Below are 20,619 nucleotides of genomic sequence, written 5' to 3'. Positions count from 1 at the left end.
AAGGTAAGCAGAAGATCCAAAAGATGTTTTGAGGAAATAAACAACATCTCAGACATCTAACTCACCAAATATCTTGTTGGTATAGATCGGGGGTCTCCAAACTTTTTTCTTCTGAAAGCTACTTTGACAAAATGAAGGTGGCCAAGAGCTACCTGTGTTATATTATTATTCACATTTATTTACACGACTTATTGCCCTAAACCAAACCAGCTGAATAAGCTGTTTTTGAGTAAAAGGAACAACCTTTGATACTGAAGGTGATATTAATTTTGAAAACAGCAAGCCTTTGGTCAGCTTCCAATTTATGAGGATCTGCTATGTGTTTTCTTTATCCAAAGTACTTCAATTTGTGCTTAAATCTATAAGTTTATGCTTCCATATATGGTCTTGGTGCTAGCTGTGTCTGAAAGCGATTGATGAAGGAATAGATTCAACTGTGTGATGGAGGATATATCCAGGGAGCCGGATTTCGGGAGATAGGAATAAAATTTAAACAGGCTTATTAAGCTGATTTGATTTGAGAAATTTTGTACATATTCTATGAACCTTTAGATGAGGGTCGTAAGCTACTTGTAGCTTGCAAACAACATGTTGGAGACCCCTGGTGTAGAATAAATTCCTCTTTATTGTTTGTTGCCTACTGAGGGTATGCAAACATTTGCACTCAGCTATTAAATCACAAACCTTTTTTCCATTCAGTGTCTGAGGTTTTAAACAAACCAGGAATAAAACATCAGATTCTGATTGGCTGCCCAATGTTTTCCATCTTCATTACTGGATTCCTGTTGGTTGATTCTTTACATTAGCTTGCGTCTGATGTAGAGCTGTTCCGCTAACACCGTGTAAACATGTAAGCATGAAATGTCACCATGACAATTAGAATAAATAATGGTTAAAGTAAGCTTAGATTTATAGAATAAATTCTTTTAATTAGTCATTCAATTATTCATAGACTATGGAAATGCATGGAAATGTGTTTAATTAGAACAACAAGGTTATCTATACTCTTCCAAATATTACCATAGCAACAATATTGCTCTTTGTCTCCATGGCAGCATGTTTTTTTTTTTGTTGTATTAATTTATTTATTTTTAATTTATAGCTTCAGCCTTCAAAGGAAAATACATATTTTTATTATTTTTAATGCTAGTCATTTGGTGAGTGCTTGCTTTGATCTAGATTTCATTGACGATAAATTTCAGCAAAATGGCAGATGTTCCAAATAAACAGATTGAAAATGTTTTGTTGTTGTTTATTTAATATTTATATTAATATTTTTTTGGTTATTTAATATTTCTCAAAGGGGTTTCCAGTGTCAGTGCTTTGCAACACTCGAACATAAAGCTATAACTTTCCACTCTCCGACATTTTCAGGATGAAGGACTTGGTAACACAACAAGCTGCATTTCTTTGGATTACTAATTTAAAGCAAGGGATAAAAAAGAGAATCTGGTTACTAGACCGTTGTTTGCTGGTTATATTTGTTATGCCGTTGGTGATAACAGGAATTGACTAGTTCTGTGGATGTAATATATTAAATGTAGCTATAAATAGATAATAAACTCTAGCTTGACAGTAATTACAATTCACAAAACAACACCCTATTACTGATTCTTTTTGGATAATAGTACATTATCTATAAAGATTCCATTATTTTCCTTTATTTTCTGACAATTATTGATCATTATTGGGAGTTTTGTGTTGTTAAAGATGCCTAGCAAATGAACCTGAACTCAGTATCACCTACATTTTATTCACTGAACAGCCAGAGACCACACACACACACACACACACACACCTGGCTATAGTCCACCTGGGCAGGTGGGTTTGTAGAGAACAGTGAGAGCTTTTATACGTCTGCTACCGCGGAGAACCCCAGCTGAGAGGAGAGTCCGAGAAACAGAGCCAGAAATGAGGAGGGATTTCCCCAATTCTCTCTTTGTAAGTGTATTTGTGTGTGTGTGTGTGTGTGTGAGAGACATCTTATTAGGCTGTCAATCGATCCTCACACTCTTACTACGCAATTCAGTCTCACGCCAGCTGAAGTAAAACTCGTCTCCTGTGTGATCTAAAAGTTGAAATGGAAAACAGAATCACGTGAGATATGTTTCTGTGAATTAAAGTCCATAAAGTAATGCACTTCAGATCCAGATCCCAGTCTAAATCCCCTCGGATGTGATAGACGGGTATGGAAATATTTATAACCCTTTAAATAGACAGGAAATGTTCACTGAAATCCAGGGGTTTTTCATTAGTCCAGGATCCTTTGCAAGAACTTCCTCAAAATCCTGGTTCTGTGTTCTGGGACCCAATGCTGTTTTCTGGAACTTTTTGAGGAAACCAGGAACTTTATCAGAAGTCTAGGAATCTTCTCAGGAAGAGAAGATTCATATTTAGGAAGCTGTGTATTCATAAGTCCAGGATCTTTTTCAAGAACTCAAAACCTATGTTCCTTTTAATGTTTCAGGACCCATTGGCTTTTTTCAGGAGTCCAGGAAGCTTTTCAAGAGGAACACATGATCCTTTTCAGGAACTAACAAACTTAGTAACTGCGTCAATTTTTTCATGAGTAAATGGGCAGCCATGTCGGAACCAAGTATCCTTATTGAGGATCTTGAGAACATTTTAGATTGTATCTGTTCTTCCAGGAAATCTTTAGGTTCTAGAGTAGAGTAGTTTTATTTTTGTGTATCTTGAGTTATTGAGACAGTGCTGTCTAGAAACATGTATCAGTAGGAACGTATCTCAGATGCTTTTGAAGTTTCACTGCTTTACTAGAGCAACATGGATTGTCTGACTGCAGTCCAGCAAAAGCAAGGCCGAGTATGTGCATGCGAGAGTAAGAGAAGGCGAGATAAAGAGGAGTTAGGATGTCTCTGTGCACTTGTTTTATCTCTTAATCCATTGTAGCAGTTTCCTCAGCGTCTCTACCTAGGGCTTCTACATTAGTGTGATAATGGCTGCAGGAGACAGCGCTGTAAAGGTCTCTGCCATCTTTAATCCATCGTTACACACACAGAGGCCCCACACACAGCTCAAATAAATCACCTAGTGTGAGGATAACACAGACAGGCCATCCTTCCCCACCTCCATCTCTCACTCCTTCCCTCGCTCCTTATTTCTCTTTCTTCTCAGTAGGAAAATCTACAGCGACGTTTTCACAAGTTTGGAGACTCACATGTGCTCTCTCCAGAAGTGACTGCTGCTTTATCCAGGTGAAGTTTGAGCCAGGGAATGTGGGCTGCTATAAATAAAAAAAATAAAATAAATAAAAATAAATAAAATAAAATAAATGGCTAAAATAAAAAAAAAAACAATAAAATATAATAGCAAACAAACAAAAAAAAGATACTTATTGTTAAACAGATGTTTGGCACAGATGTGGGAAAAAAATAATACTTAATACTAAATATATTTAATTCAATTCAACCATTAATTAATAATTAATAATTAATTCATATATACATTAATAATAAATTAGCCACCTTCCCCGTTCACTTTTATACAATAGGATTTGATAGAATAAAGTTAAAAAATCTGAATTTGTTTTTGAACAAGAGATTTCTGTCTTTTTTCATTATTAATCAAATCTATAATCAATTTGAATCGATAATAATAATTTATGATTGTTGCCTAATTTAATCCTTGCCTGTTATGTCATGCATGCATTGGAATCATCCAATCATTGTAACCAATCACTATAACAATGTGTATTAGTTATTAACAACAGGAGGTGAAGCATTGTAAACCCTCTCTGAAATCAAATTGATTTCAATTTATTATTTATTATATGCAGAATGAACAAATAATAAAGTCTTTTAACAGTAACTTTAGGTTGCTAAGCAACATAACGGACAAAGATTAGAATATTCTTTAGTTATTGTGTAGCATTGTAGTGATGTGAACCCACAGATTTTAACATCCAGCCAATCAGATTTCAGAACCAAGTCTCTCTCTATACCTGCTAGGACATTTTTGGTAGTAATATTGGCACCTCTGAATGCAATACAAAACTTCAGAGTAAGTGCTGTTACTGCGATTGAAACTTTCTTGCATTGTGAAGAATTTGCTTAGACATCGAAACGGCGTCGGATTGTCAGGCCCAGCTTTAGCCGGCGCTGCAGACGGCCCTTCGCTGGATTTCTGTTTGTCTTCTGGTCATTTTTAATACGCTTTCAGCAGAGCTGCTCAAGTCCTGGACGGCTAATCTGCTCCGAACCTTCAACCCTAATATTTATACACTGCAAGCTTCTGCAGATTAGTACTTCCTAGAGTCCACACACACACACACACACACATTAATGCACAGTAATGCTTCCTAAGGCCTCAGCCTGTAATTCTACGATGCAGAAAATAAATTAAAAGCCTCATAATGACTATGATGACCTTTAAATGTTAGCTTGAAGGGAGATGATCCACACTAAAACAATTCCCAAGCAACTCCAACACAAAACTATCCTCTGTTCTTCCAACACGCAGTATTCAGTTCTGGATTTTCAGACATTTTCGAATCTTTATCTTCTTTTTCTTCAGACTCTCTTCTGAGAAATGAAAATAAACGACCCCTCAAAAAATGATTGGTGTTAAGCTCCAGGGTGTTTTTTTTCTTATCTGAGTGAAGCTCTTGAGACCCTCTACACTGACTTGGCAGAAATACGTCTAAGAGAGAGTCAGAGTGAAGAAGAAGACGAAGAAGAAGAAGAAGAAAATGCTGTCTGCAAAGATAATCCCATCTTTGTGCTGGTGCTCCGTGATTTCTCAAGACTTCAAGACTTTCCCGAAACAAGTGGGTCAGAGCGATATTAAAAAGTGATGCAGACACCATGTTGGCGCTCTCTCATCCTCCTCTCATCCTCCTCTCATCCTTCTCTCATCCTTCTCACACTCATCCCTAGTCCCCAGATAGAAACAGAGGAACATGAACACCAACAGTACGCTGGAATCACAAGAAAAGTAGCTCTCAGAAGTAATGAGAACGTACATGAAGCACTGGCTCGCGTTAAACCAGCATCGTTTTTTGCTTTGTTTGTTTTGTTTCCTGTGAGGGTCACGACTATAAGACGCAATAAATCCTCTCTCACGCTCGGATGATCTTCGCTCACTTCAAGCTCACTCGCTTCATCATGGCTCATGCCTCATTTCCCAAGAGTGTCCTGGTAGCTATTTTCTTTAACAGAGCAAGCCGTCGAGTTCTAGAAAATTAAACGTTCTAGATTTTTCCCAGGAAGAAGTACATGACTTCCTGTTCCTCTCTATCAGCCAGTACGAGTCTAAACCCTCCTGCGTCCTCAGATGGACTGTGAGATGGTCCCTCACCCTCCCTTTCAGTCTGTCTTTCAAGGTGAATAATTCAGCCTCAAGGCCGAAGCCGACACAGAAGCACGACTTTTTTTTTTTTTCTTCCTTATGCAATAAACTAGGGACTTGGGGAAAGTACAGGCTTAAAGCACCGCTGAGAAATTTATGAGTACCCACTGCACTGAAAAAGCTAACTTCATTTTTTTTTCACCCGAACACATGGTGCTGCTTGATTTGGAAAGAGGGAAAAATAACAAAAGGCACTTCACATTTGGTGTCAAAAACCGTGAAAGACGGATTTTTCTGGTCAAAGCAAATGGTGGAAAAATGGTGGCATTCAATAACGCAACGCGACGTGACGAGAACCCAGAACTCTTCCAATATTCTTAATAAATGTCATAGAAACTTTATTGGACAGGTTGTTGGAAAGAGTTCATGGCGTCACTCGGAGTTTGATTTCCGTCGTTAACAGAGCGGTCATCATATTTTGATTGATTATTCCCAGAGAGCATTAAGCTGCAGAATGTCGAGGAATATATCGGGTTATCAGGAGGTCATGTGCTAAAGCGATCCTTAAAACCTTTTCCAATCCACTTTTGGGACATTTTCAATCAGTGTAAACAAACGAATGATTTTCTGGCTGTGAGTCTGATGTAAATTCAATCAGGACCCTGTTGGCTTTCAGTGTGTTTTAGACATGTGTTTTTCCCTCTGTTGGAGAACCTTACACAGAATTTTAGTGGTTGAAGATCAAATCTGAGCTGCTTTTTAGATGAACAAGCACTTAGGGCGTCTCAGAGAGCAGAAATGGGTTTGATATCAACATTTCAGAAATACTGAAACACTACAAATTCTTAAATCCCTGAGCTTCATAGTCCTCCAAGGAGTGGGACATGACACAGACATTCAATGCTGAACATGGACACAACCAAACAGAAGCAAACACCATTTTTTGGTCCCTGGGAATTAGACAAGTTTAAACCACATGATCATATGTAATTTTGCACTGCAGCTCTGTCCAGATCTTGATTCTGATTGGTTAAATAATCTTCCTCTTTTACAATTTTTTTTACTATTTTTTCAGACAGTGATAGCTATTTGAAAAGAGTCAACCCCGATACCAACGTTTCCTTCAGCATGCGTTCAAAAGCTAGGTGATTTTTCTGGCGTTTTTTTGTTGACAGATTGGTGGTGTGGGTGATCTGTTCTATTTTTAGCCCAAGCTTGGTGGCACAACTTCCTGTGAGGAGCCTTAACATGGAATGCTTGGCTTGGGTCAGTTCTTTGTCAGCAGCCATACAGTTTACATATGCTTCATATTGGTCATATTTTTGGGCGGCTGGAACAGATTATCTGCATTTATATTATTTCTTATGGGAAAAGGCTGAGGAGGTTATGTAGGTGTTATAACAGGATGTGATCGGTTTGCAGAGTTTTGTGGGTTTGCAGATGTTCCCTGACTGTGAACAAGTGACTGTGAAAAAAACTATAACGTGTTCTTTAGTAATTAATGATCGTTAACTCTGCAGTATTTAAATAAAATCTCTGGGATATGCTGAAAGTGTATGTTGTGAATATATGTATGGAAATGTACACACACTCATACACATGCACACAAATGCACACACACGCACGCACACACACTCATACACAACTTGCAATCACAATTATGCAGGAAAGGTCGGGGTAAAAATAACAGCAGCACTGACAGTGTGTGTGTGTGTGTGTGTGTATAAAGCTGTCATTCACACCCTTTGCAGTGAATTATTAGGACATTTATCACAGTGGATCAGGTGTAATCCCTAAACGGTCCTAAATCACACACACACACACACACACACACCAACTGGTGTTGTAGTAAGACAGTGCATGCAAAATTGTGTTTTCCCCAAAATATTAGTTTTTATTAAAATATTAGGTTTTCTGAAAAAATTCATCAACCATTTCCTTTCCTTTCCTTCCCTTCCCTTCCCTTCCCTTCCCATCCTTTCCTTTCCTTTCCTTTCCTTTCCTTCCCTTTCCCCCTCCCTTCTCTTCCCTTTCCCCTCCCTTTTCCCTTTCCTTTCCTTTACCATTCTTTTCCCATTTCCTTCTCTTTCCTTTCCCTTTTCCTATTCCCAGTCCCTTTCTCCTTTTCCTCCCTTCCCTTTTCTATCCTTTCCCTTTCCCATGTCCCTTCCCTTCTCTTCTCTTCCCTTTGTTTTTGGTTGATGGGACACTGTAGTTCAAATAAAATACCTTTTTATTTAAATTGCAGTTTTTATCATTTTAAACAAACTAGCCAGGGACCCAAACCACAGTCTTTAGCCAGGTAACTAGTTCACTTTGTTAATATTACAGTAAGCGTACTTATTTGGTAATAGCTCTTAGAACGAATTCACTAGCAAAGATGTTAAGGTCAATCAATTTATTGTTCCATGTAATAAGATGGGAGAAATGGATTGAGAGAAGGAATTGAGATTGAGAGAACGGTAGAGCTAACTTTAGTTGAAAAGCTCATGCTACGAGCTGAACTTACCACTGATATCCTGTAATATGGTCAGTTTTGTGATCAAATTTAATTCGTCCATGTTGCTAAATTAAGTTAGAAAACTCACTACTGTACTTGTCTTAATGGATTGTTGCTCAGCAGACAGAGACAGAGAAAGCTTTGCACGGTGGGTCATAAACAACACGCACAATCAAACCCGGATTTTTCCACACGCCATGATGCCGTTGTAGTAAATCACAGCTGCACTGACCTCCACCGGAGTTCGCTGACCTGGAAAATGGCCATTGAGCAGCGAGGGCTATGAACATAGACAGAGAAATAGAATGGATCAGCGGACTAAAGCCTCAGAAATAAATACTGAGTCAATTACTGGACTGTAATGTGCTCTGAATGCCAGTGAAGTGCAGTAGGGGATATTTATGCCTAATTTAGTGCTCTATACAGGAAAGTGAATCAGGTCTTTCTGCAGGCTGGACAGCTTTGGTGAACTCTTGCCTTTTGTGATTTGCCTCCAGATAATGTACATTTCTCCCACCTGCTCTTAACACTCTGTATTTTAGCAAAGCAGTAGATCAGGCCTCAGAGAAAATCAGAGACGATAGAGTTTTACATGCGCTGTTGGAATTCTCATTATTCCCAATCAGAGCTTCTTAAACTTCTTAACTTCTTAAATCAAACCTGGAACACAATTATCTGACATCGAGCTGATTAGAGCAGGCTCTCATTCTAGGCTTGATTGCTTTGGCCTGCTTAACTTCATCCATCCATCCATTGTCTATACCCACTTATTCCTAATTAGGGTCACGGGGGTCTGCTGGAGCCTATCCCAGTGCACATAGGGTGAAAGGCACGGGTACACCCTGGACAGGTCACCAGTCCATCACAGGGCCACATATAGACAGACAACCACACACACTCACACTCACTCCTATGGGCAATTTAGAATTACCAATCAACCTGATGTACATGTTTTTGGACTGTGGAAACCGAAGGAAACCAGAGTACTTTTACTTTTACTTTTACTTTTATTTTTATAATAATAATAATAATAATAATAATAATAATAATAATAATTATTATTATTATTATTATTATTATTATTATTATTATTGATATATTTTTTATTTTTATTTATTATGTGAACACTGAAATAAACTATTTTGAATTTCAAGCGGGAAATTTTATTTCCAATTTCATATTTCCTCCTGATATATATTTCACAGCTCCCGAGTTCAATTTTGAACATGGAGTTTTGAATATTTTCCCATATCCATGTAGGTTTTTCTCCAGTTCATCCCATTTTCAGTTACTTTGATGCATGTATGTGAACTGAATATGCTAGACTATGCTCTGGTGTGAATGTGTGTGTGTGTGTGTGTGTGTTTATGTGTTTGTGTGTGTAAGATTCCTGTGGACTGGCGTCTGTTCCCACCTCACACCCGGTCTTTCCGGGATATAATCCATGACCATGAACATGACTAGGATATGGATTAATGGATGAATATTTCAAAGCTACAAATCAAATGGTGTTTAAATTCCGTTATTAACAGTAAGATGACTTTCAAACAAATCATTTGTGCTAGATATTTTGGTCTAAATTCATTCTCAGTTTCATTTCCATTTATTTCATCCTGTATTGTGTCGTTCATGAGGGAACTTGGTATTTCCAAATAAATGGATCTATTAAAAAGAAGTTAATTCAAGCATGCTAAGTTTTTTTTATTATTATTTCTTGTGAAGCCATTAAAGAAAGGTTCTATACACAGACCATCAACAGAGGAATTCACATTTCTAAGTAGAACCTTTTTAGAAGAACTCTAACCACTAGACATCCTCAGAACCCCCAAGGAACCATCTTCTCAAAGTCCAAAGCAAATAGGAAAAAAAATGGATTAATTTGTGGAAACAAACTAGCTTAGTCAGGTTTTTTTATGTATGATGGTTGTCAAAAAAGTGTATCTTAGAGAACAATCAGTGCTAAAACTTTGGCTTGGTGTGTGTCAGACCTCCTCCTGAACCTTCATAGCCAAGGCCTGGTTACTGGCTCCAGCACAGCGGCATGTTCTGGGAGTCGTAGTCCGGTTAGCGTAAAGAAGACTTGAAAGGTTTCTGTGGATGGGCTGTAAATCTCCTGCGCTTGGAAGCCAAACTCCTTCATCTGTTACATCACCTACACCGCCAATAAAGCAGCGTTTAGAAAAGGCAGAGAGTGTGTGTTCAGTGCCAAGGGTTCTGCGAGGAAACCGTTATTTCAGAGCTGTAACTTCCCTGCTGAGTCTGTCTGTCATGCTAATTTGTCACTTTCACTTTTTTATTTCACTTCATTTACATTTTTTGTGTTATGTTTCTCAATTTTGGGATCATTGTGTGTTCATGAAAAGTTTATTTAGCTATTAAATCTTTGGTAGGCTTTGTAAATCCAGCCTCTTTTGTTTCTCTCTCTCTCCCTATCCCTCATTCCCTGAGACTTCCCCACTTCCCTTAGAGGAGTAATTTCAGATCATTTCTCTGGTAATTACATGAGGTAATGTGAGCAGTTAATATTTATTAGCATGAAGATGTAGTATAGTACAGTTCAACTGGAATTAGACACTTGCACTATTTTTTTAAAGAGACAACGACTTGGTCTATAATCGGGATTCATTCTTTCGCCTCCTTAAAGGCTTGGCTATGGTTATGGTGGTGTCCCAAATTGCATACCATGATGTAAAATGGAATATTCACATGCTAATCATTTGATACCTTTGAGAACTGATGATATTACTTAGCTTTTGTGATTAGCTTAGCTCAGTCAGTGACTTTATTTTTTTTTATATCATACAGGTGCTTCTCAATGTCCTTTTCACACTGTACTTAACCTCAGGTTATCATCGCTTTAATCCCAGCATAAACCTCAGGCATTTCACTTTTAAAATTTGTAATCGGTGTTATGAAGTATGGCTTTGTACTGAGGGTTATGAAACACTGCTCTGAAGAAGGATCAGCACGGCTTCTGCAGTGTAACTCGGCATTGTGGTGCCAAATGTGTACAGTGTTAAACAATATGGTATTACAATGGTACTTTTAGCTAGATGCTTAGCAACGACACCCAGTCAGAACCAGAACAGTGCACGGAAACATCATATTACATGAAAACCAGGACATAGCAAGCTCAAGATTGAACAAAAGAAGCAGAGAGGAAGACAGTAACCCCAAAGTTGGATGGCAGATGTCCAGAGACTGCACAAAGAAGCTCCAGGCTCGACAGAAGAAACAGAAAGGAAGACAGAAACCCCAAGTTGGATGGCAGACATCCAGGGGATGGACAAAGAAGCCACAGGCTGGACCGAAGAAACTCAAGAGTGGATGAAAGAAGCTCAAGACTGAACAGAAGAAACAGAAAGGAAGACAGAAACCCCAAGTTGGATGGCAGACATCCAGAGGCTGGAAGAAGAAACTCAAGAGTGGATAGAAGCCCTGGGCTGGACAACAGGGGCCCCATGCTGGACATGAGTATCACCATGGCTGGACAGAATACGTTTTTGGACTGGTGAATGGTTGTCCCTTCAGCAGCAACAGTTCTCTACCCATCACTGTCCTGAACTTGATATGATCTTTGCACACAGATGGTGGTCAAGACCAATGTCTGGTAATAGCAAACTCATGACAGGCACATACCAGCGTGTATTAGATTATCCTTTATTTCAGCCACCATCCACTTTTTTGGCCGAGACTTGTACTTTTCAAAAGCTTTTTAAAATACTCAGCGTTGATGATGAGCGCAGAAGATTGCCAAATAAGGCCTTCTTTTATTGTGGCTTGGACCAGGAATCAGAGCTCTAAATCATCAGTAGTATTTACATGAGCTCCATCATTGACTTCAGACATTTCTAGTGATTTCCATTCTTTATGGTGTTACTATCATATTCCTGGATGCTTGGGAAAAAGGGAGGCTTTGACTTTCTGTCTGCACTTCTAAATTGTGTACAGATCCAAAGAAGGTCAAGCTCCATTTCTGAGCCTCATGTGTTAACGTGACAGAGTGCTGTAGCTGTCATTCCTCATGATACCTGACTTACAGGGTAGGATCTGGCTCTGCTCGTGATCGGATCATAGACGTGCCAGTTACATCACTGCTGTCCACATGGGTAATTTTTTCCAAGTACCATGGCCTTCGGACACCTCGTGAGCAGAGATTAAGCGCAGCCCATATTATATAAGCATTTTAATTTCTTTTGGAACTGTCATTTTTCTTTTGTTCTCTTTCTCTCTGGCAGTCCTGTGCTCAGGATGTAGGCATGAACTCCCACTTGTCAAAGCTATGGTTGCTTTCAGAAGGACATTTTGGGCTTTGTCATAAACGTACCTCTTGGCATTTGGTTTCATTAATTCATTCATTTATCTGCTTTTTTCCTGCTCAGGGTTGCAGTGGATCTGGACCCCATCCCAGAACACTCTGAATGGGGTGCCAATACACATTTACATCTAGGGGCAATTTAGTGGAGCCAATCTGTCTACTGGTATGAGTTAGAAGTTGGGAGGAAACCGGAGAACCCGGTGAACACCCAGACGGATACTGGGAGAGCTTGTAGAAAGAAACAAAGAAAGAAGTCACATATACATTACAGCACAGCAAAATGCTTTTCTTCACATGTCCTAGCTTGTTAGGAAGTTGGGTTTAGAGCACAGGATATATATATATATATATATATATATATATATATATATATATATATATATATATATATATATATATATATATATATATATTATAGCACAATAAAGCCTTAGATCTATGAACTAACTGTACCACCGTGGCATTGATTCATTCATTGATAACCATTACAAAAACTTATAATGTTGTCATTAAAAATTAGAATTAGAAGTATACATTGGACTATGGAAAATGTAACTTTCATGAACATGAAGAAATGAATATACTCCAGCAGTGTTAATCCTAAACAATACAAATGGTTAAATGGTTATACAATAAACCAGCATTTCAAATGGTTCAAGTCATAAATTACATTTTCGGAAAAACATGTACGACAAAGCGTGTCCTTATTATGGTTATTTTCATTACAGATTTATTTTAACTGATTTATTTTCTATTGATTTGCACATCATATGGTCCTTTAAGGAGAGACCCCTTTCTCCCGGAAACCCATCACTTATAATGGGATGTAGTCCTGACCCTGGCCCTGTAAACAAATGAGACAACTCATCGAAGTTAATGGTTTATTTATGTTTTTCGACAGATGGTGAAAGAGCATTTGTTGTGTGTCACATTACTGTATCCCTCTAAAAGCCTGGCTGTTTAAAACCTTGCAGAACAAACACCTTCTCTCGCTCTCCATTGAGTGGAGATTTGCAGTGCTCCTGCCTCATTCCAACAGCTTGTGTGTTCATCCGAGCGCAACCGTTTACCATCCCAGCTGTGCGGCAGATAAACACTAGCTGTCACACTTTGAAAACTCTCAAAGTCGCTACACCCACACTCTCACACTCGCACACTGCTGAGGGACACGGGTGCACACCGGAGGGCCCCGATGAAGCCTCTGACCTTGACTCGCTAATGCTCTTATGGTCTGTAAACTGTGCTTGCTATAGGGGGCAAGGGGGCTATTTTGTCAGGCCTTAACCCCCATTCTGAGTGGAATGGGATGAATAATTGAGGGATGCATTCTGTACTTGGGGCTGTAAAGGGGAAATTCTTGCCATGCCCTAATTGGTGGATATGAAGGTTATAAATTGTTAATACAAGGATTTGGTTCAGGTCACCGTCCTGGAGGGCAGCTGAGAGAGAGAGAGAGAGAGAGAGAGAGAGAGAAAAAATGAGTGAACAAGTAGTGATAGAGTGCAAAAACGAATGACTGAGACAGGGGCAGACAGGGGAGAGTTAGCGAGAGGCACAGATAGTCCATCATAGACTAATAGATTAGCCTTTTTCTTTCCTTTAAACCTCAGAGGTCAAACCGAAGTTTGAATAAAACCACGAGCCAAATATTACGTCTGTTCCCTCTGGACAGTTGGAGGTTTCACTGCTTTTGATGGATTCTCCACTGTGTTGATGTTTCTTCTGACCAGAATTCTTTCATCACTGAAACTAAGTATCTACCATGACAGCATCTGCTAGACATCGATCATTTCTATAGACTGTGGCTCTAAAGCAAGTCCGAGGTTATTTGTCCAATAGCATCACGGCTCGCTTTGTAAAGCAATACTGTTGAAAATGATATTTAACCCTGTGCTACTGCAAGAGGGCTGGCCGGCTTTGTATGTTTTGGATTGGAGCGGATGGAGTCTTAGTGGAGTAGGAAAGAGCAGACTGAGTGTGGCGTGAGAGTAACCCAGGCTTTTCCGTGCTGTGATGGAAGGGTGTTTGTAAAAGGCTCTGGGGAAACGTGTCCCAAGGTTCACAGGAGATTTAGCTGGAAATTCTCTGGCTCTCCTGTCTTGGCAAAGGTCATTCTGCTCATGGATGATCTGGAAAGAATCTGCTCATATATCAGTGCCACACCACACTTAATCCACTCTCCTCAATGGGACTCAATCATTATTGGCCATCCTCCATTAGTTTGTTGATTAATCACTGTCAGTTTAAGTTTAAGATATGGAATCCATTTTGGCTTCAAAAAAGGATAGCCTCTATTTCTGATAGACAAGACAATAGTACAGTGATATTATCTAATTTGCATGTCCCAGGTTTAAGGAAATACTACAAGTAAAGCAATACTCTTTACTCAATACTCAATTGTTTACTCAATAACCCATTATCCATCCATCCATTCTCTACACTGCTTAACCTACTGGCTTGCAGGGACCTTTGAACCTATCCCAGAAGACTTGCGGCACAAGGATGGACAGGATGGCAGTCTATTGCAAGACACAATCACACACACTCATTCACATACCACAGACAATTTAGATATGCCAATCAGCACCAGTTTGGACTGGGGGAGGATATCGGAGCACCCAGAAGAAACCCCAATGCATGGGGAGAACATGCAAACTCCACACACGTGGCAGAAGTGGGAATTGTACCTCCAACCCTGGAGGTGTGAGTCAATCATGCTAACCCCCTAAGAACCCAACAATGATAGATAAAACAACTTTCTGTAAACAGAATTGCCAAATTTGGTATTCCTGCCACGTTGTTAATCCCTTTGGTATTTGATAGATTGTTAAATTATTTACATTTTACTTGTTATAGCCATTAAATAGTATTGATACTTTACTGATTAATTGATCATCTGCACTTTTGGAATTCCTGTGTAATTGACTGTTACATTCTTTGCAATTAAATGGAGTGTACACTCTTCACTTTTGGTATTCACTCTGGATTGATTATTAGGTCACTTGCACTTTAAATCATGAAAATAAAAATGGTACTTAGTAGAGAATGGACTTACTTTGATTTTAGTTTATAAATGGAAAAGCCAATAGCTACTGTATATCGTGTCTAAAATGCATATTAACATTGAGAAAGCAGGTGATTTGAGTTTGCATTCAATGGCTCCTAACTCTTCTTCTCTCCTGTCTTTAGAGACCTAATGCCCAAAACCCTGGAGGGTCAGATCACCATGGAGAAGACGCCCAGCTACTTTGTGACCCGTGAAGCTCCAGCTCGGATCTACTCCATGTCACGTTCAACCAAACTCATAGTGGTGGTGAGGGATCCGGTCACCCGGGCCATCTCAGACTATACACAGACACTGTCCAAAAAGCCAGACATTCCCACATTTGAGAGCCTGACTTTCAAAAACAGGACTACAGGCCTAATCGACACCTCATGGAGTGCCATCCAGATCGGCATCTACGCCAAGCACCTTGACAACTGGCTCCAGTTCTTCCCCATGCAGCAGATCCTGTTTGTGAGCGGCGAGCGGCTGATCAGTGACCCAGCCGGAGAGCTTGGCCGTGTGCAGGACTTCCTGGGCCTGAAGAGGATCATTACAGACAAACACTTCTATTTCAACCAGACCAAGGGATTTCCATGCCTGAAGAAGGCTGAAGGAAGCAGCAAGCCTCACTGCCTGGGCAAAACCAAAGGTCGAACACACCCCAACATCGACCCTGAGGTGGTGCAGAGGTTACGAGACTTCTACCGGCCCTTTAATATGAAGTTCTACCAGATGACTGGAAGGATATTTGGCTGGGATGACTGACTTTGTGAAGTTTAAGGAAAGACACTATGATTGCTTGCAGTTTACACTCAGTACAAGAAATACATCAATACAGAAATGGAGTTTAGCTGACCCTTATGTTCTGTTTAGCTTGAAGAGTGGTAGCATGATGATCCAGATCATTAACACAGAGCCTTAACCAGTGAAACCCCACGGCCTCTTACACGCCTGCCTCAGTTTACACAGCGTTTTGAAAATGGATGAAAATCATTTAAAAACACTTTCAAAAATGTTTTTTAAACTTAAACTTTGAGTTTGGTCCAATTTCTAGAATGAAGGTAAGAAAGTGAAGTAAAAGTGTTCAACATGACTGGGTTTTATCAATTTACACACTTTCATCTATATTTCCTGTCATTAATATTCCCTTTTGTGTGCACAAACCAGGCATCAGAAGGATCCCTTGGTTTTTTGAATAGTTTGGAGAATTCCTTTAAGGGTGTTAGATGGAAAAGTTTTATCTTGTATGTGTGTTTGGTATACTGTAATATTGGATTATATTGGATGTTCAGTTAATTTTCATTCATTTCTAATTATTAATATTCTTTTACAAAAGTCTGTAATGGGACATCCGTTGAACAGAACATGAGGGTTAAGTGGCCATCATTGATCTAATCAGCAACAGAGACCTATGCAATTCTTCATTATTTACGTTCATTCCAGTCTGGATTTTCCAAATTTGTGCTGGAGGTAAGGAGGATGTCTTCATCCAGAGGTTCTCGACCCCAGTCCTGGAAAGCCCGTATCCTCCACACTCAGCCATCAACACACTCAGTGGCTCATTATGGGAATGACATGGAAGAAGATCCCAGAGGAAACCTGCATGGACATGGGAAGAAACTTTTTGGATTTCTGTAGAACTATGCATCGTTTCCGATGAACATTTGTGAAGCATCTAATGATGTAAAAAAAAAAAAAAAGTGTTTTGCCATAATTTTATTAACTACCAAGCTGCTTGTAAAAGCTTGGCATTAAAACAAGAGCAAAAGATAAAAACTATTTTTAAAATATATTTATTTAAAAAAAAGATATATAGTAAACCCACATATAGAATAGATATTTTTAATAATCCTCAACTCTTGAGTAATGTCTACATAATGGTACATGCTTTTATTTTCTACACACAGTTTTCTAACCCGAATCTGAATTCTGTATAATTTTATCTTCCAAATATTTGTTTTTTCTTATTTTTCTTTACACTCTGTACCATATTTCTCATTTCACAGTTGATGTAGTTTCTGAGTTATTTGTTTTAATGCCAATGATTGCAGCTCAGGTGCTCAGACACAGTGTATGTGTGTGTGTGTGTGAGTGTGTTTGTGTTGATGTTGTTGAACATGGCCTCGCTCTGATGGTTTGTGTTGCACCGAACAAGCCCATATTGTTTCTATTGTATTATTTCTGATCACGTCACACGCTTTCATGAGTCTATTTTGTGATGCTGCTGTGTGGGCTGTGAAAGTGTGTGTGTGTGTGTGTGTGTGAAATTTACAGTGCCTCAAGGGAGCACTCACTCATTCTGCAACCTTTTCAATGACAATTTCGAGAAAGCAATGCAACTGAGGGTTTTCTTTGCAATATTATCAATCATGTGTTGCTGTTGGTTTTTTTTGTTTTTTATGAAGCACACTTTTAATAAAATGAAAAATATGTTTAATAATATAAAGAATCAGCATGGGTCTGTTTTTTATAGTGAATATCTAATATTCAGGTTAGATAAATACTTAAAGGCTCTACCTTTAAGCTCTAAGAAAAAGGTTTAACTCTATAGGTTTTGAAATCCTATGGTTTCTTAAAGGAAACAATAATGTTTCAAAACAATGAGTTATAAAATATATTTAATATTCTTTAGGGATGTATAAATTTGTCCAATTTCTTATTTCTAACTCTATATAATAATAATTATATATTTATATTATTATAATAATTATATTATTATTATTATTATTATTAATAATAATAATAATAATAGTAATAATAATGCAATTTGTGCTATTTAAAGCATTTTTATACAATAAATGTTTATTTTTTTAACAATAAGTTTTTTTTATATTTATTATTGTATTCTTTTATATACTGTTTAGTTTTTATTATTTTTTCTTCTTTAATTAAAGAATGAAGGTTTGAACAATTTATATATATATATATATATATATATATATATATATATATATATATATATATATATATATATACATATACATATATATATATATATAATCAACTCTAAAACAATTTGTAAAAACCCCATTCGTTCTACACATATTTCTATTTTAATTGTCAAATTTTGTATAATTGTGAGTTTAACATTTGACTGACCCTCATCAGGGTCTTTACAAATGGCCATATGGCTGTAACATGTAACATCTTGAATATTATAAACCCTACATTATGACTGCAGGCTTCTGGGCAGCTGTAGGCTATCACATCATCCTGCATTTAATCCTCCACTCCACAGGCCTGGCTGTGCTCCTATCTGGCCCTTTCCATTCTTTCCCTTTCGTCTCTGCTTATCTCCTGCTCTCCTCTCTGCCAGAAGCTGCCGGAGGACTCCTTACTGGTGAGCATGTTATTCCAGGCCTATGTGTGTGTGTGTCCCTGTTGAGCCGAGAAGGCTAAACTTAGCAAAGAGGGTAATTTGGCTGAGCTTAAATGCATATCTGGGTGCTCTGAAAAGTGGGTGGTGGTGAAAATGGGGATTTTTGGACAGTCACTGCTCCTCAAAAGACATTTAGGATGGACAAAACAGGCATGACCTAACCAAGTGTTTGAACCAAGAACTATCCGAAAAGCTCTTTCTATCCTCTAGACTTCTGTGAGCATCTGTACTCGCTACCATTTGTCTTTCTCTCCATTTCTTTCTCTTTTAAACGGTCCACCCTTCCATTTATCTTCTCCATTACTTTCTCTCCTCGGACATGTGTTTGCTTTAGACTCTCACTAGGATTCTGGAGTTTTTTTCTGTCTTTGCTTTTCTGAGTGGACTAGACTCGCACAGCGAGTGTGTTTAAGTGGTGACGGCAGACGGCTCGGTGTGTAAACTCGGCTCGGTGTTAAATGAAATTCCTCAACCGGGTTTCTGAGATACTCCACAGGACAGCAGTGAGATCTTCATTAAACCTCAGACTCGGGCTCGTCATCTGGGCTTTGCGGTTTCTCAGGGACATGACAAGCTATTTTTTTTCTTATTGACTTCAAGCTGGTGAGGGAATGACTGTGTCTGTCCGCTATGCTTTAAGTGATAAGAGGAATTCAGTTGTCTCATGGACATTTTCACAGCATAAATACATCATTTATTAATAAATTAAAAAAAAAAATAATAGAAGTATTAGCAAATCACTAGTGTTATAAGTGCGATAAATCACTTGCTGAAATGCTGTTAAAAGGAAATAAAATTTCTGCACACCATGACCCTATTAAAGCTTTTTCCTTACTTTTTATTTTCCTGGCATTCAGAGCTATAATATTTAACTTAACCTTAACCTTTTTTTTATTTTGTACTTTTACAGACTCTACAGTGTTCAATCTCCTTTTTTACTACACTTTAATATGTCCAGACCTTCTAGTCTAAGCTTTGGCAATACAAATGTAGTGTTATTGTCAAGCCAATAAAGCAGCATGAATTGAAAAATCGAAGTGAATTCACAAAGAGAGAGAGAGAGAGAGTCTGTACCATGTAAAAAAGAAAGTAAACAGCGAAACAGGATCAGTCTGCTCTCTTTGATGCTGTGATGGTGGTCTGACACTGTTTTACTGAAACCTGCCTCAGTTCTCCATTTCACCCAGGCACCCACACCCACATCCACCCACCCACACCCACACACACACACACACACACACACATACACACACACAGCTTTGGGTCACACACTGGGCCTCATGTGGATAGGATTTTTTTTGTATTTTTTCATAGATCTCAGAGAAATCCTGATAATCCTGAACAAACATGGCTGTTTTGCACGGCCCAGAGCGTCTATTACTGTAACAGCACGGCACGAGGCTGTGATTTTCACCGTTTCTGGATTTATCTGTATTTTTCCAATATGGCTGATCTGCAGAAACACCTCAGGCGAAGCTTATCGTAGTTGCATCTGTCACGAAGCGGCTATAATACAGCTTACATATCAGTGGTTTGCATGGAAACTGAAAGGAAAGAAATAGCTTTGAAGTGCAGCACTAGAAGATAAAGTGTAATTAACAGCGTCTAAGAGCTGACCTTCCAGACCTTCTAGACATAGGCTTTGTATGGCTTGCTGCTGTTTTTTTATGCATCCTTTCAATCCTAAAGCCATGAAATCTTTTGTTTTAAAAGTGCCCTAACTGATCACTACACTCAGTGAAAGCTGAATTCATGCATAGTTCAGATTTTGTTACTAAGAAGATGGAAAACAGGATGACAGAAGCCTAAACATGCAGTTCCATAAAGCCTGGTGTCAGGATTACTCGCTCCTCAGGGTCAGGAAGCCAACGCTGGGCTGCTGGGGGTCCTGTCACTCCTCAAAGCTCCGGCGTCGGTGGTTCGTGTCAAACGTCTCGAACCGAGTGCTTTGTACTTTGTTTTTGTTTAGAGCTAAAATGTTGGCTGTCACAAGTCATATGTACCATGTTGAGGTTAAATTAGCCAGTGTCAGGAAGCAGTACAGAAGGCAGTACATGTAGCTTATTATT

General features: G+C 38.7%; 1 protein-coding gene across 1 annotated transcript in view; it reads left to right on the top strand.

Moving 5' to 3' along the window:
- The window catches only part of si:ch211-216b21.2 (heparan sulfate glucosamine 3-O-sulfotransferase 3A1), a 41,910-nt gene extending 24,303 nt beyond the window's left edge, over positions 1–17,607 (top strand). Inside the window, exon 2 of the mRNA XM_058407320.1 lies at positions 15,315–17,607. Within this exon, the coding sequence (XP_058263303.1) occupies positions 15,315–15,936 (622 nt within the window). The 3' untranslated portion in view covers positions 15,937–17,607. The remainder of the gene's footprint in view (positions 1–15,314) is intronic.
- Positions 17,608–20,619: the final 3,012 nt, after the last annotated feature.

The sequence above is a fragment of the Hemibagrus wyckioides genome, linkage group LG13 (genome assembly GCF_019097595.1).
Source record: "Hemibagrus wyckioides isolate EC202008001 linkage group LG13, SWU_Hwy_1.0, whole genome shotgun sequence".
NCBI lineage: Eukaryota > Metazoa > Chordata > Actinopteri > Siluriformes > Bagridae > Hemibagrus > Hemibagrus wyckioides.
This window is presented reverse-complemented; position numbering and strand designations above follow the sequence as displayed.